Source organism: Scardinius erythrophthalmus, assembly GCF_964197995.2.
Source record: "Scardinius erythrophthalmus genome assembly, contig: HAP1_SCAFFOLD_459, whole genome shotgun sequence".
NCBI lineage: Eukaryota > Metazoa > Chordata > Actinopteri > Cypriniformes > Leuciscidae > Scardinius > Scardinius erythrophthalmus.
The window spans coordinates 21,217-37,715 of record NW_028296156.1 but is presented as its reverse complement, the minus strand read 5'-3'; the positions used below and the strand labels follow the sequence as shown (position 1 = coordinate 37,715).

General features: G+C 37.6%; 1 protein-coding gene across 1 annotated transcript; it reads left to right on the top strand.

Annotated features, from left to right (window-relative positions):
- Positions 1-55: 55 nt before the first annotated feature.
- LOC308686580 (protein transport protein Sec23A-like) lies at positions 56-10,320 on the top strand (the record flags this gene model as incomplete). The annotated part of the gene is made up of 5 exons (XM_081395011.1): positions 56-217; positions 3,162-3,248; positions 4,642-4,797; positions 8,845-8,910; positions 9,065-10,320. Coding segments are annotated over 5 exons (561 nt in total), but the record flags the coding sequence as incomplete, so codon positions are not given.
- Positions 10,321-16,499: the final 6,179 nt, after the last annotated feature.

The window sequence follows — 16,499 nt, the reverse complement described above, 5'->3', positions numbered from 1 at the left end:
CAGCACTGAACTTAACAGCAAAGCGAAAATGAGATCTTGACTTTGTCTTTGGCAGTTTATGTTCCATCTGAGGAGGTCTCCATTTCTGCAAGTGTTCAACAACAGTCCTGATGAAAGCACCTATTATAGACACCAGTTTATGAGGCAGGATCTGACCCAGTCTCTGATAATGATACAGCCCATCCTGTATGCATACTCATTCAACGGGCCACCAGAGGTAAAAATGCATAATTTCTCCCATTGGACATGTAAAATTTGCATGATTCAGGTGACCAATGAGGGACTTCATAAACGGTAGATACTATGTTCCCTGGGGGAAATTCATGCACTTGCACGCTTTTAATTTTCCCCAAATTGGTTGAAATCAATATATATATAAAATATTTTATTCTTTAGCCATGTCTATATTTAAATTGCCCCTATTATGCTATTTTAAAGGTTCCTAATTTTGTATAGGAGGTCTCCTACAACAGGTTTACATGCATCCAAGGTCAAAAAACACTTAAATTTTCTCATATGCGTTTAAATTCACCTAATTTCTCAAAGATTTTCAAAATGATTCGTTCGAAGCAGTTTGAAGATTCAGTCTCTCTAAACCCCACCTTTCCCTTAGCCTACTGATTGGTGAGTAGCCTACTGTGCTGTGATTGGTCAGATGGCCCAGTCTGTTGTGATTTACAATCTATTTTATACTATATATTGACCAAAGGCAATATAAATCAATTCAAAACCAAAATTAAAGTAAATAAAAACATTTCATAAAACATTGTATAAAGTTTGGCTTCAAAATTTTAGGCCATAGGTGTACATTTTTTGTCATAACTATGAACGAAGAACAATGGCATAAATCACATTTTGACATTGCTAGTGGTGTTTACAGAGAGAATACTTGAGCAAGTAAGTGAGGACTTCCGTGGACAGCGCTCGCGTCTTTACATCTTACTATAAAACTGATAGTGCTCCACTCTGTTCTAATAATAAAGACTCAGAGAAAGAATGTTTTGTTTTACACTTATGTTAGCGAACCAGGCTACAGCTAAATGGTAAACACTTACCCAAACAATAATGGTACAAACGTTAGCCGAGCACAAACGTGAATGACTGATAAAACATTACAGTTTGTAAACCAAAATCTTGATCCATCCTTTGTCTGTCGTTCTAATTACTTGGGAGTAATAATAATCTGCATTAATCGACACAATTGTAGGTAATAGTGGCCCACAGCTCATAAGCAGAACTATTTCAGTAAGAGGGTAATACTGGTTTCAGCTGGTAGTATTATTTAAGGTTAAAAATAACTTGTTTTTTATTATAATAAAAACTTTATTTAATGATATAAGTAAAAGTATAATAAATATGTAATATAGTACACATATTTAGCATAATATTCTCTATAGCTATTTTTTCTAGCCAACTAATGTGCTATATATTATGGTCATTAAATGGCTTTCCTGAGGTAAATGTTATTTGAGACAATTGTTCTCCAGCAGTTTTATTGACCTCTTTCCGCGGTTGAAAAACACTGATTGATCGATATTATGTATGAGGAATATACATTTCGGTAAGTTGTACGGCCTCTTTCAACATTGTTCATTCGTGTTTATTTACTAGCTAGTAGAGATGATCGGTTCACATGCCGCTTGGGATCTGCCACGTCACATTTACAAGCGCCAAAATGGTGTTCTTTGAATTTCGTAATTCAATTTTGTTTCGAGATTTTTAAAAAAAATATCATTAGTAACAAGTAGTCTTGTCTGTTGGTCTCCTTGTCCTCTTTGCTTCGCGAATTCTCTGCGTGAGAAAATGGATGTGTGGCGTGTGAAAAGTCTCAATTGCCCGAGTCTCACGGTGAATGCGTGAGGGTTGGCAGCCCTGGTATTAATTCAATGAGCTAAATCACGTGTCATGAGTCATGACTCACATTGATTCTGAAGTGCAGTGTCATGATGATTGTTCTGCACTAGATGTCCCCTGACACAAAAGATTAAAATGTGTTCTGTTTAATTAGTGGACTGTGCTAAATCGCACCATAGGATATACAGACGCTTAGAAGTCTCCATAAATTAAAAGAACATATTGCCAAATATAAGCCTTTACTGTCATATAACATCAAGGATATTTTAGCGGATTCACTCTACATTTAAATTTACATTTAGTCATTTAGCAGACGCTTTTGTCCAAAGCGACTTACAAATTAGGACTAAATCAAGCAAGTCATCATGAAGAGGCAAAAACAACGCAAGAAGTGCTCAAAATACGAAGTTCAGGCATTGTTCACAGTAGCATAAGCCCGATAAGCGAGGATTAAAGGACAAGGAAAGAATATATATATTTTTTTTTAATGAGGGTAAGTGCTCACGAAAGAGATGGGTAAATGCGGTTGTCTCCTGAAACTCTGCAGTATGTATGTGGACATTGGTCCTTTTAGCACCATGACATTTTTTAAAAAAAATGTTTGAATAGATTATGTACAGAAAGCGAGCAAAGAGCACTCCCTTTATAATGCCTGAAGCTGTCAATCACTTCAGTTGCAGAGCGATTGGCCGCAATGTTCAAGGCTGCAAACTATGATGTAATTACAAACCTTTGACAGTCTTTAGACTACAGAGCTTGAAAACAAACAAGCACGGAACTGTTTGAAAGCAGCAGCCTATCAGTGGTTACTGAACTGAGTCGAAATAGTCTTGGCTATTTGACCTGCAGTCCGCCTTTGCCTATTGATTCCCGACCCGCAACGCAAATGACAACAAACATTAATTCCACCCGTTACATCAAATATTAGCGGTTCACCCATCTGACCCAGGAGCCTGAAGTTTGCATGCATTTTAACACAATTATTGTGAGGTAGAAAGCAAGCAAGCAAGCAAGCAGGCAAGTGTTGTATAAATGGGTTGTTTGAAGTCTACATAATGATCTGATGGTCTGTAGTGCTTGTTCTTTAGAAGTACTGAGTGAGTTAAACAACATCAGGGTGATGATAAAACGAGCAACTCAAACTGACGCGCGTTTTCTAATCTGCTTTTAATGGAGGGCTTTATGTCACTTACTGTTTTTCCCTTGACACAGCGAACAGAAGGGGGGAAGTTTCAGGAAAGATGTTTATCAAAGCATCTAATTGACAATGACAGTCCAATAACAGGCTTTGTTTCTTGTTGTTGTAGCCCGTGTTGCTGGACAGCAGCAGTATCTTGCCTGACCGCATCCTCCTCATGGACACCTTCTTCCAGATTCTGATTTACCACGGAGAGGTACGGTGTAAAAAGGGTCCACTTTAGACAGTCTAACTATAAGTAACTTTGAAGCTACATGTCAAATAGCCTTCATTAGAATATTTATAGACTTTTAGGTTAGGGTTAGTAGAATTAGTAGAATGACGTACTTGCGAACAGTGTTGTGGGGAAACGCATTGCAAGTAACTTGAGTTACTTAATCAGATTACTTTTTAAAGTAACTAGTAAAGTAACGCATTACTTTTAAAATTTACAACAAAATATCTATATACTTTATATATTATTATTTACTATAATATACTTTTTCAAATAAGTAACGCAAGTTACTTTGTTTTCCTATTTATTGACTGACAGCTCTCGTCCCAATGTTGAGAAAAATCGTAAGTGCAGAGGCATTGTGTGTGAACATGATGGTTATTGTAGTTCTAGACTAAATTTGAGCATGCATTTACTCATCTCACTTGCACACAAAAAATCAGTCAAATGCAAAATCAGACTATGCAAACCTCCAATAATTAAATGTTAAATAAAACAAATATCTTTATACAATATCTTTAAACAAATATCTTTCATTGTTGACCAATGTACTTTATATTGACTACTAAAAATGACCTTTTTTTTGGTGAAAAAAAAGTTTTAATTTGGTGATTTGAAAGTTGAAAGTTTTGTTTGAGCTGCGCCCTCTACTGTACACGCATACATTTGCACTTCCTTTAGTCTGAGGCTTATTATTTCAACATACTTTTCTTAATAAGTAACTAAGTAACGAAATTAGCTACTTTTTAATGGAGTAATGCATTACTTTTCAAAGTAACTTTCCCCAACACAGCTTGCGAAGTTAATCATAGTCAGTAGAATGTCTTTTGGGTAGCATCAGAATGATGGTAAGATATTAAGCGGACTGTCTACTAATACTCTGACTGCTAGTTGACATGTGGTTGCAAAGTTACTTATAGTTTTTAGAATGTCAAAATAAGGTGTTACTGTATATCACAGCACATATTCTGCCTTCCAATTGCACTGTGGTATATTTTTCCCTGTGACTGAGTAGATGTTGGTTTAACGCCAAGTCTTTTTCATGTGTTCAATAATTAAGAATGCAGTCTGTTTTCTTGGTCTCGGTCTCGGAGCTGTTCAATAATCTGAGCTCATGAAATCAGAGCCAGTTTTGCACTGAAACAATTTTAAACTTGGCTGTGTTGCAGCAGACAGACATTTTCTGGTGAAAGCTTGTAGGTGTCTCGCTGAAGTACGGGTAATGAAGTGAAATATACAAATAAAAAAATAAAAATGAAGTGAGATGTTCCCATAGTCACAGCTCAAAAAATCCTTTTATTAGCAGTAGTAAATACATTTTCAGATTGATCATATTATAGTATGACTTCTGACAGATATGTTTTCCCTCATGTAGACGGTGTCTCAGTGGCGTAAAGCCGGGTACCAGGACATGCCCGAGTATGAGAACTTCCGCCACCTGCTCCAGGCTCCCGTGGATGATGCCCAAGAGCTTCTACACACTCGTTTCCCCATGCCACGCTACATCGACACAGAGCATGGCGGCAGTCAGGTACAGGCGATGTGATGACATAGTTTCTTTCCTGGATATTTATGAGGCACTCATACTGCATACTCAACGGGTTACACTGATTTAGTCTAAAATTATATGAGAGTTTAGTTGAAAAGTAATATTAAAGGTCATTAATTTTCATAATTCAAAATGAAAGGTCATTCAAGGGCAGAGCATGTGAGCGAACTGGAGCGTTGTGACTCTCCTCTCAATATTTCGCTCTATGACAGTGTGCTCCACTCAATCGCTCACGGCCCAAGCAAACGCTCCACTCGTGTACCGCTCACTCTCACCGGTAAATTTCTCAATTATGTAGGCCTATAGATAACAGTTATGATATTTGTGGCTTTAAAGCAATATTTTATTAAAGCTGCAGTCCGTAGCTTTTTGGGGTTAAAAATTATTCAAAAGAAATTTTTGAGCAAGTACATAACCAGCCAGTGTTCAAAACTCTCTGCTTGCCTTAGCTCGATTCAAAATGGTAAGCTTGAAACAACGGTTTTAATTCCAGTGGTACTGGTGGATTTCCGCCGGAAATTCGAGCATGTTATTGCGTCATTACATCACATCTGTAAACATAAAGAAGGTGTCTCGGCTAGTAGGCTATGTTGAGTGTGAGGATGTTGGAGGTGGAGAGTTATTGCCTTTTCTCGCAGCACTTGATATAATTAAACTTAGCAATTTTATGGCGGACCAGAAAGGTTCAAACGACAATCACCAGTGATAACTGGAGATTCACCCATTGTTAAACGCGAAAGACTTTTAAAAAAAGACTAAAAAAAGAGACTGCAACTGGCCCATGCGAAAACAAGGACAAATAATCGGAATGGCATTAAATGTAGTCACGCAATGCTGATTTGAGAGCAAAGTATAATTTGCACGGTTTGACGTGATTTGATAAGCGATCGTTAGATTTAATCAGCGCGATTTACTGCAATGCTTTTCCCCCCTTATAGTTGGTCAGAACAAAAGTTACTTACTTGTTCAGACGACATTTTCCGGTGAAAATTCTTATGTTGGTCATACTTCCAAAAAGTAGAATCTGTAATTGCGAATGGCAGTATCCATTATCCAGTATCCAGATTGACAGCTGCACATTCTCCTCAAAACTATGGATTCATCCGCGCTGTAATAATTCCGCGAATAACTGCAATTGCAGATTTCGAACAGAGATGGCGACAAAGTAGTAGACCATAAATAAAGTGATGTGACTTGACTGGATAGTGCCAAATTGAAGAGCAAGTGCAAACATATCCACATCACTATGATCAGGTGATTTCTCACCGCTGTTATTTTTATTTTAAACGTCTTTTTACCCATAAGCAAAAAAGCAAAACAGGACTTCGCTGTTAGTAGATCACTAAATGAATCTTTTGCTAAATCAGTTTCTCCACACTCCCTTTCGATTTCTTCTCCCTCTTCGTTCTTAACTTTGAAGTTTACTGTGCATTTATGCATAAGGTTCACAACTTCATTAAACAATTTTTGAACTCCATAACCTTAGACCTATTGCTTATTTCACATATATTGGAACCAGCATATCACAGAGCATTCTAGGTTGCGTGAGCGGCCCTGAGCGAGCGGAGCAGAATCTTCAGAAAGGCGCTCTCCGCTCTGCTCACATGCTCTGTTAAAATAGTTAATCACCCACAGTTGAAAATTTTGTCATCATTTACTCACCCTCCTGTTGTTCCAAACCCTTAAGACTTTTATTCAACTTCAGAACACAAATGAACACATTTTTTTTTTCATAGATTTGTTTCTCCTTTGAAAGTCTATTGACCCAAAACTTTTACTCTTCAAAATGATCGTAAAATAAATCCATATGAATTGAGGGGTTTAATCCAAATCTTCAATAGAGACACAAATTATATGATCGACATATTTAATTTAGCCATTTTTGATCAGCAACATTTTTTACAGCATTCAATTTTGGTAAACGCACTCAAGCATGCTTACTTGCAAGAACCAATGAGGTTCATTCTCGTGCGTCACACCCACACCTTTTGAGCTTCCACAAGAGTCAATGAGGTTTGTTCTCGCGCATTAAGCAAGTACAGTTGAGCTTCTGTTTATGTTCTCTGATCAATGTTTATATGTGAATAAAAGCCTGAATTCAATCTGTTCATCGTATAATGTAATCATGTCTCTTTCGAAGAGTTGTATTAAATTGCTTGATTCATATGGATTTATTTTACATTGCCTTTATGAACGTTTTGAAGCGTCAGAGGTTTGTTTGAACACACTTTCAATGAAGCGACAAAAATCTTTCAGAATTCATTAAAAATATATTAATTTGTGCTCTGATGATGAACAAAAGTCTTCAGGGTTTGGAACAACATTAAGGTGAGTAAATGACAGAATTTTCATTTTGGGTGAATAACCCTTTAATATTCACAGACCTTTATGATCTTAATTAAATAAAGCAATAAGCCACAAGCTGTTGTGTAATATGAGATTTGTTCATAAAATCTACATGGACAGCTGCCTTGTAAGGTGCCTTCTAACAGAAATGAAGCTTAAAAAGTGACTGATTACAGATACTTGTACTTGGCAGCAACTCTGCACTCGAGTTGATTTCAATCAATCTGATATTAGCATGTTGCCAAGCGATAATCTTATAAGCACAGTTTCTGGTAAAATAGATAAAAGATTCATTGGATTGAATTGGATTGTCAATACTATTAGGGATTTAATCAAATATATTTGTAATAGAGCTGTTAATAGATGAAATAACCCGAACCCAAACCCTAACCTAACAGTCTACTAATTCTCTAGTGAGAGTTTGTTGACATGAATTTGCAAAGTTACTTATAGTTAATAGAATGTCTAAAGTGGACAATAATAAAGTGTAACCAACATTGTTGCTCATCTTGCCCCAGTGCATTTTTGGTTTTCCCTCTTCTGCCTAATTTTTTTACATAGCCTTCATATTGGGAGCACACAAATGATGCCTTAAATTGCTGTCTAGGTGGGCAGGTCACTAAGTTTTGGAGCAGAACCCTCTTAATTGTGCTAAAAATCACAGTACCATGGTGGATTATTGCTTTTTAAATGGAATGGTAGGAACAGTTGTAATATAAAAGATGCCCATTTTCAATAAACAGTTGCATTGATTCATTATAATGAGAAAACCCAAACAAACAAGCAGTTCTTCTGCCAAGTAGTATAGTTCATTAGCCTGATGGAGGTTTATGGTTGCCAAGCAGCATAAAAAAAGCAAAGATCATTCTCTGTGTTGCTGCCAACATTTAAGTGCACTTGGCTCTTGAATATGGAATTCAGCTGATGTTTGGTCACACATGAAAACCCAATGTGTGTGTGTGTGTGTGTGCGTGTACTTGTACAACTATCTTTGTAAGGACCAGTTTGAGTTTTAGACCATTGGAGTGAGGACAAAGAGAGTAAAGTGAGGACATTTTGGCCGGTCCTCACTTTCTGAGACCCCTTTAAAGGCCTGTTTGAGGGTCAAGACATGGTTTTAGGGATAAGGTTATAATTAGGTTAAGGGTAGGTTTAGGGTAAGGGTTCGGGTTAGGCAATTAGTTGTGATGGGTAAGGTTAGGGTAAGCGGCTAGAGATTGCATTGAGCCAATGAATGTCCTCCTAAAGATAGATGTACAAGAATGTGTGTGTGTGTAGGCCTACCGGCTATTTTACAACCGATTTTTACAGCATGATCTATCAATTCTTTTAAATAATGGATTTGGTTTGAATGAGCCATGTTGTTTAATAGCAAACGACAGTTGTTTGAATACAGTAATTTTGGATTAGTCAATGCAAATATTTATAAATTGCTTTACAAAACCACCTCCATTTTCTCAAGCCTTGATAAATGACGGCTCAAATGGAAGGTGCTACTTTGAAAACAGTTTTTCTGACAGCTCTTCAGTCAATTTCTACACTTGAGAAACTCGCCCTCTAGGATTTTTAAATGCTGCTTGTGAATAAATGACTGTAATGGGTCATCAACTGTTTTGCATATTAATACACTGTTTTTAGGGTCTGGAAATTTACCACGATTTATTTATTTTTCTTTGCCTCCAGGCTCGTTTCCTTCTCTCCAAAGTGAATCCTTCTCAGACTCACAACAACATGTATGCATGGGGTCAGGTGAGTGCTGTATATTTTACCAACACAAGAACATTTCCTTTGAGAGGAATATTGATTAGTCTACTGTAAGCTGTTGTTATACAACAATGTGAACGTCTTTTTTTTTCTAATATTCACCGCCGCTGATTGAATCACACTTCCTGTGTTTGTGTAGGAGTCTGGCGCACCCATTCTGACAGACGACGTGAGTCTTCAGGTGTTTATGGATCATCTGAAAAAGCTGGCAGTTTCCAGCGCTGCATAAGAGCCTTCAATCGTCAATCTTTTTTGTCAGTAACACACAGCCAGCAGGATTACATTGGCACTGCCCTCAGTTTTTTCCATTTATTTAATGCAAATATGGAGCCCAGACCTTTTGCAAACTTTGCAAACACCGCATCCTCATAACACTACATGTTGAGTATACATCAGGACAAGATATATGTTTCTGTTTTAATCAGAATGAATTTAGCTACTTGAGTGATGTGGCTACATGGTTTAAGAAATAGTTTACATAAAAAAGACATTTCAGTCATTCTTTACTCACTCATTCCATTCCAAACCCTGCCTTTTTTTTGTCCTTGGACACAAACTGAAATTTTTAAAAGAATTGTTAGTCTTTTGAAGCCATATGATAACTTTCTAGTTGTCTAGTCAGCATCTCCCTTAAATTCACGGTCTGGTATTTTCCTCCAAAATTCAAAAATGGCGTGTTGCTTACTACACAAACAAAAAACACTGCCGTTTTTGGTTGATGGCTTTTTTGCACCATTTTTGAATGTACACATGCGCTAGACATGAAATATCTGAATAATGACTTTGGTCTGTTCCCTCTACAAAGCTATCGTACGGCTTCAGAAAACCTGGAATGAGTCATATCGATTATTTTTATTGTGCTTTTTTTCTTGTGGCAAAAACGACAACAATTCTTTAAAAATTATTACTTTGTGTTTAATGGAAAAAAATAACAGCATACGGGTTTGGAACAACATCAGGGTGATTAAATAATGATGGAACATACTTTTTTTTTGACTGAACTGTTGCTTCAAATCTAATGTTTACATGTATGAAGCTCTGTGGTGAGACCTCATGTTGAACGGAGGGAGGAAACTAGTTCTTTTTAGCATACCTGCTGCAGATACTTTTGTTTTCCCAGTCATGGAAGGTGAAAGCTGTGCCAATGTAGCCAATTAAGCATGAGCGCTCGAACGCCGCCTCTAGCCAACAGCGCAGAACAATGGCTTATTTTTAGAACCTGTGCGCGTTTCTCATCTCGTTGCTGTTGATGGTTTGTGTTTCACCACAAGGTTGAGTGGCCCGTTCCAAACACAGACTTGCGGAATTTGTAAGCTGCCTTTCTGTCTGTCGCTCTGATATTTATGAGCCAGTATTGTATGTTTTGTTTCTAATAAAACCAGCTTCATGATCCCAGCTGGTCTGCATTGTTCAAATTTTGAATTTTGAAAACTGAAAACTATTCTTTCTTTGTCACTCTTGCCTTTCAATGAGTCTCAAAGGACACGGAAGCCTATGTGTGTGTCTCTATTTTCAATGAAAGAATAGTTAAACACTGTCGTCATTTTCTCACCCTCATGTCATTCCAGGCTGCATGACTTTCTTGCATCTGTGGAACAATGAGGTTTTGTGTCATCTCTGAGTTTGTCTTTACCATACAGGAGGCTTTGATTGACATGAGGGTGAAATATTCCTTTAACAGAGCGCAACTATTGCATGTTCCACAAGAGTTTGTGTTGGTGTGCAAAATAATTAATTGCATTACACCATCATCAAATATGATAGCACGGTCTACATCCAACACAAAGACTCAGAGATTTGCTTTAAAGAAAAATTACTTGCCCACTGACAGCATTTGTGTGGTTGTTTTCACTGATGACCACATGGGAGCAGCAATTAACTAAGAGAGCATTGGTTCAACTGCAATTATTGGAGAAGTCAAAAGTTCTTTTAAATGACGTATGTAAATGATTAATCTCTCACAGCAGTTGATCCAAATTTTTATGGAAAGACGATTACTGATTCATGCCTTCTGTGTTCATTATTTCAGAACTCATGCTATTCCCAGTTAAGGTTTCTCATCAGTCTCCCTATGCATACTTATATGGATTGTCCTGTCAAATAGGCATGCCTAGATTTTCATGCTTATTAAATTAATCAATTTACCTGCATTAGGCCGGTATGAATAGGATATTAGTTTCACCCCCTGAGCACAATGTAATGTCATCTATATTCTGATCCTATAATGCATTCTGAAACTCTTTTCACACTGATTTCAGCTCAATGGTTGTGAAAGTCTGTTACTACAATTTTAAATTCCTCCTGTAGCCTCCTATATTATTTTCTTACGTTTTGTTATATTTACCTCTCTGTCAATTCATTCCAAAGTTGCATAACAAATGCTAAAGAAATGTGTCTGAAGAACATGCTTTACTTGATGATTTGGAGAAGAGAGTAGTTGGATACCGTGACTTTGTGGTCGTTTATTGCAATTGTACATACAAATTAGTCTGTATTTGAGAGCTCCCTGTCTCTCCATGGAAAATAGTCATTTTGTAGCAATAAAAACCCAAATCATGGTTGGTGTCCTGATGCATTTTATAAGCACTGCGGTGCAGAATGCAAGCAGGTTGTAGACACTGAGAGTAGAAACACATCATATTGCCACAGACAATATTCCCAAACTTTATTGCTATGATTCCATGACAGTCTCATAGATTTGACCGACTTGATCTTAGATAACAATCTTTTACTTAGATCATTGCCAAGGGGCAGAAAATTATGAATTCTCACGCTTGTTAAGACAAATTAAGACATGTCTCTACCAAAACCACATCTGGAGTGTTGTTAAACCCGTTGTCTTGAGAATTATCTTATCTCCTGCCAGAAATGCTCCATTAATTATTGACAGAGATCTGCTGCATTTTGGTACAAAATATGCGCTTTAATTTTTCATTTTAATTTGATGATAAAATCTCAATTGCTCACTGGAAGAAATTCAGTGCTACAGATTTTAGGTCAATGTGTTTCACTTTTCCAATTCATTAGGCATGATAGATCCAGCTAATTAACCCACACATACTGGCCTCTCACAGATGGGTGGAAATTTACTCATTACACATAATGAAGGTATGTCTTGCTGATTGAAATTCTCGAAATATCTCTAGATTGAGAATGTTTGATAAATTAACAAACTCATGGCAGCCTCATTCAGGCATATTTGAATGCTCACATAACGTCACATTAACCACAAGCAGGATTGAAATGCCTGCCTACATAAATGATCCCAGATTTATTTATTTTTTTATTTTTTTGCAGTTTTGTCTATAGATAATATAATCAGGTCTTTCAAATAACCTTTGAAGAAGCTGATATTTTATATTCAGGACAACTGTGTCTTTTAAGCTGGTTGCTTTAGAGTCTAGATTGAAAAGGCTGTACATGAGGATGAGCTCATAGTTTATCTGTGATTCTATTAGTACAGTAATGTCACAAAATAGAGTGACAGAGAGTATCTGACTGTGCATCAGAAGTGAATCGAGAGGACATGCTGAAACGCTACTGCCACGGATAAAGGGCTTTCTATGGTGTTATTTGAAAAATGTACAAATGTTGCTTTTTTTAAAGGGAAAAAAAGGGAACAATTTTGGCAGCTGTGATTGCCAGAACATTGCTGTAAAAATATGGTAGATTAAACTTGTTACAGTCAAACAAAAACAACAACCTGTATTTCATTAACTAAAGTAGTGTTAATATTGAAAACAACCTTAAATGGTGTTAAAGAGAAAGCTACATATTAAGTCAAAGTTAATCCATCCATCCACTCATCCATCTATCCATAGACCCACTCATCCACCCACTCATCCATCCATTCATCCATTCATAGACCCTCTCATCCATCCACTCATCCACCCACCCACTCATCCATCCACTCATCCATCCATAGACCCTCTCATCCATCCACCCACCCACTCATCCATTCACTCATCCATCCATAGACCCTCTCATCCATCCACCCACCCACTCATCCATCCACTCATCCATCCATAGACCCTCTCATCCATCCATAGACCCACTCATCGAGCCACTCATCCATCCATAGACCCACTCATCCAGCCACTCATCCATCCATAGACCCACTCATCCAGCCACTCTTTCATCCATAGACCCACTCATCCATCCATCCATCCACACATAGACTGCCATGATGCTATGATATTGCTATGCAGTTGCTGAGATTGTCTGAGTTGTTGTCAGTGGTTTGCTATGGTGATAATAATAATGGACCTTATTCACAGTATATGCCATATCATTTTTTTTTCACAAATACAAAAGAGAATCTGAGGGATAGATGTACAGTCTGACAGTACAACTGTCCAACCTGTATGTCTCTAGTAAAAAATGGAATCAATGCTAAGGGGCACGATACTTGACAAGTTTAATAGCCTACTTGGAGTTAGCAGTTTGTTCATATCCCTAAACCTAAGCACTACTATTAAATTTACCACAAATGCCTCAGAGGTTACTTTTCACTCAAAACTCAAAAGATTCAACACCTTACATATAGCATTTTAAAGCAGTTTAAATCAAATCTGCTAAGTGTGCTTTCAAAGAAAACATGCCTGCAGCATGTTAACTTTGAGCTCTGGCTTGTGTTATTCAAAGGTTTTAAATTACAGTTATTTATGTAATAAAAAAGACTATATTCTTGTATGGCAATGAATTGCGGTTAATGTTTCCATGGCAACCATGCATCTCCGGTTACTTTTTCGGCATATCATTATCTCAGGGAATTTAATCCAGAATTGACTGCCAAGACTTTACTTTTACGCTGTCACTTGGCTTCAAATATTCGTCTGAAAACTGTCTGACACTAAGGGTCTGCTTATACAACACGTTTTGTCCGCTCATTCACACGACGACGGCGTTTTGGGGGCCTGAAAACGCAAACTTTTGAAAACTAGTTCTAGTAATGATACATCTATCGTCTCTATTTGTAAAAATGCATATTATGTGTTCAGTCTTTAGGCATCTAGTGTTTCTTTACAAAGTGACATCGCCCACTACTGGCCAGAATAAAGCATTTTTAATAATTTTCGTGGATCCGGGTGAACGAGGATCGTTTTAAAGGAGAACTCCGGTCAATTTTAACATTGAGCTAATTTTTTTGTACATTTGGAGTGCTGTCAATACAGAGAACAACGACAAAAATCGGTGTTGCCTACACCGAGTTATTCTATTTTTAAAATTTGCACCCTGTTGACTTCAATGGGGCAAGTTTTAAACCTGCTTTTAGCATCTTAACATCCTTCATGTGTCATTACAAGTGCACAGGTCATGTGAGTGATTCCTTCAGAGTGAACACGAGTGAATATGACTGCAGTAGATGTGAAAGATATGTATAAAAATTATGTTATTTAAGCCAGCGCAAATACCTGTGTTTACATCCTGTTTTCGGTTGAAGTCCAAAGTAGTCGATTGCCGAGTTCACGCGCATAGGTTTAGTTACCTATGATCACGTGCGTGAACTCGGCAATCGACTACTTTGGACTTCAACCGAAAACAGGATGTAAACACAGGTATTTGCAGTTTAAAAACACACGCAAATAGCATATAAAACAACTCATGAGCAAAGCGCAGAGCAGCTCCCTAATGCTATGCAATGCAATCACTCACCGTAAGCACTCGAGACGCTACAGAGGGTAAATCCAACTTGTAAAACCTGGCAAATGTGTTCTGAGAAGACCAGCCAGCCGCAAGACATAAATCTTGAATAGACGTACCTTTAGTCCAGGCCCACGAGGAGGCGATCGCCCTGGTCGAATGGGCCTTAACGTTAAGGGGGCATTCCTGCCCTAGGCGATCATAAGCCAAAACAATAGCGTCCACAATCCAGTGAGCAAGCCTCTGTTTAGAGACCCCCCCCCCGTCCCTTGTTACACTCACCGAAGCACACAAAGAGCTGGTCCGATTGTCGAAAAGCGGCCGAGTGAATTATATATTCCCGGAGCGCTCTGACTGGGCAAACAGCACTCTGAGCATCCGAACCCTGAGAGGTAGATGGCTCAGCGGACAGGGCAGGCAGAGAAACAATCTGCGCTCTGAACGGTGTATTGAGCGACTTTGGGACATAACCCGGTCTCGGTCTGAGAGTCACATTACAGCTTCCCGGTCCAAAGCGAATACAATCTTCACTTACAGAGAAAGCTTGTAGATCCCCAACCCGCTTAGCTGAGGCGAGAGCGAGAGCGAGAAGCAGAGCTGTTTTTATCGATAGCTCTTTAATGGCGATCGAAGCCAGGGGCTCGAAGGGCGGCCGTGACAAAGCCTCCAAGACCAAAGCTAAATCCCACGGCGGCACAGAAGGCGGTCGTGCAGGGCATAATCTCCTGGCTCCCTTAACCCCTTAAACCCTGAGCCATTTTTGGAGTTTTTTTGTCTGAGTGACACACAAAAAAGTAAAGACTCATAACTTCAAAACTATAACAAGGAAAGTCAAAAGGTAGGTATCGTTTGATAGAACTCTTTTCAAATTTTTTGAAAATATAAATTACATTACATTTGGATATTCTCCTGCCGAGAAACTGCTGATAAATACAAAAAAAAAACATAATTTTTTTATGATTTAGCATATCTCTCTTGTTTGACATGCAATAACTCGGGGAGGAAATATGGTAGCACAAATTTTCTTTTTTGGGGAAGTACCCCTAAATGTGAGCTGCATCTGAATCAAATTTTGTGGTGATCGCATAAAGTACTCAAAAGTTACAGCATTTGGAACAAAGGTAGCCTTTTTGTTTAGTCCTCACACATTTGGAAAGCAATAAAAAAAAAGAGTTTTCTGAGTGACATACACAAAACTAAAGACTCATAACTTCAAAACTATAGCAAGGAGAGTCAAAAGGTAGGTATCGTTTAAAAGAACACTTTTCACATTTTTTGAAAATATAAATTAAATTACATTTGGACATTCTTCTGCCGAGAAACTGCTGATAAAAGACAAAAAATAAATATAATTTTTATAATGATAATGCATATCTTTCTTATTTGACATGGAATAACTCAGGAAGGAAATAAGGTAGGAGGAAAATTCTTTTTTGGGGAAGTCCCTCTACATATGAGCTGCATCTGGATAAAATTTTGTGGTGATTGGATAAAGTAATCAAACGTTACAGCCTTTGGAACCAAGATAGCATTTTTGTTGAGACCTTGACGCCCCCTCATGGGCATTTTTTATAGTGTTTCACCATGAAGAATATCTTGTCATAAAAGCAATAGATAAAGTTAATTTTGGGCTCATTTTAATTGTATGAATATGCTGTAAAAAATGAAGTGCCATTTTCAACGATTTTTGAATGTTTCGTGAGATGTATGATGTTTTTGACACATTGCAGTACATAGTACAAAAAAGTATTTTATAGATTATGAATTTTTTTTATATCTTTATCAGCAAATAACTCAGCAATACTTTGGAGTTTTTTAAATAGGCTACATTCACTGTAAAGTTCAGACTCTAAGGTTTCAAATGACACCAATTTTGTTTGAATCAAGGCAATATTTTTGAAAAATATGATAATGAATATTTTCGCAGCTAG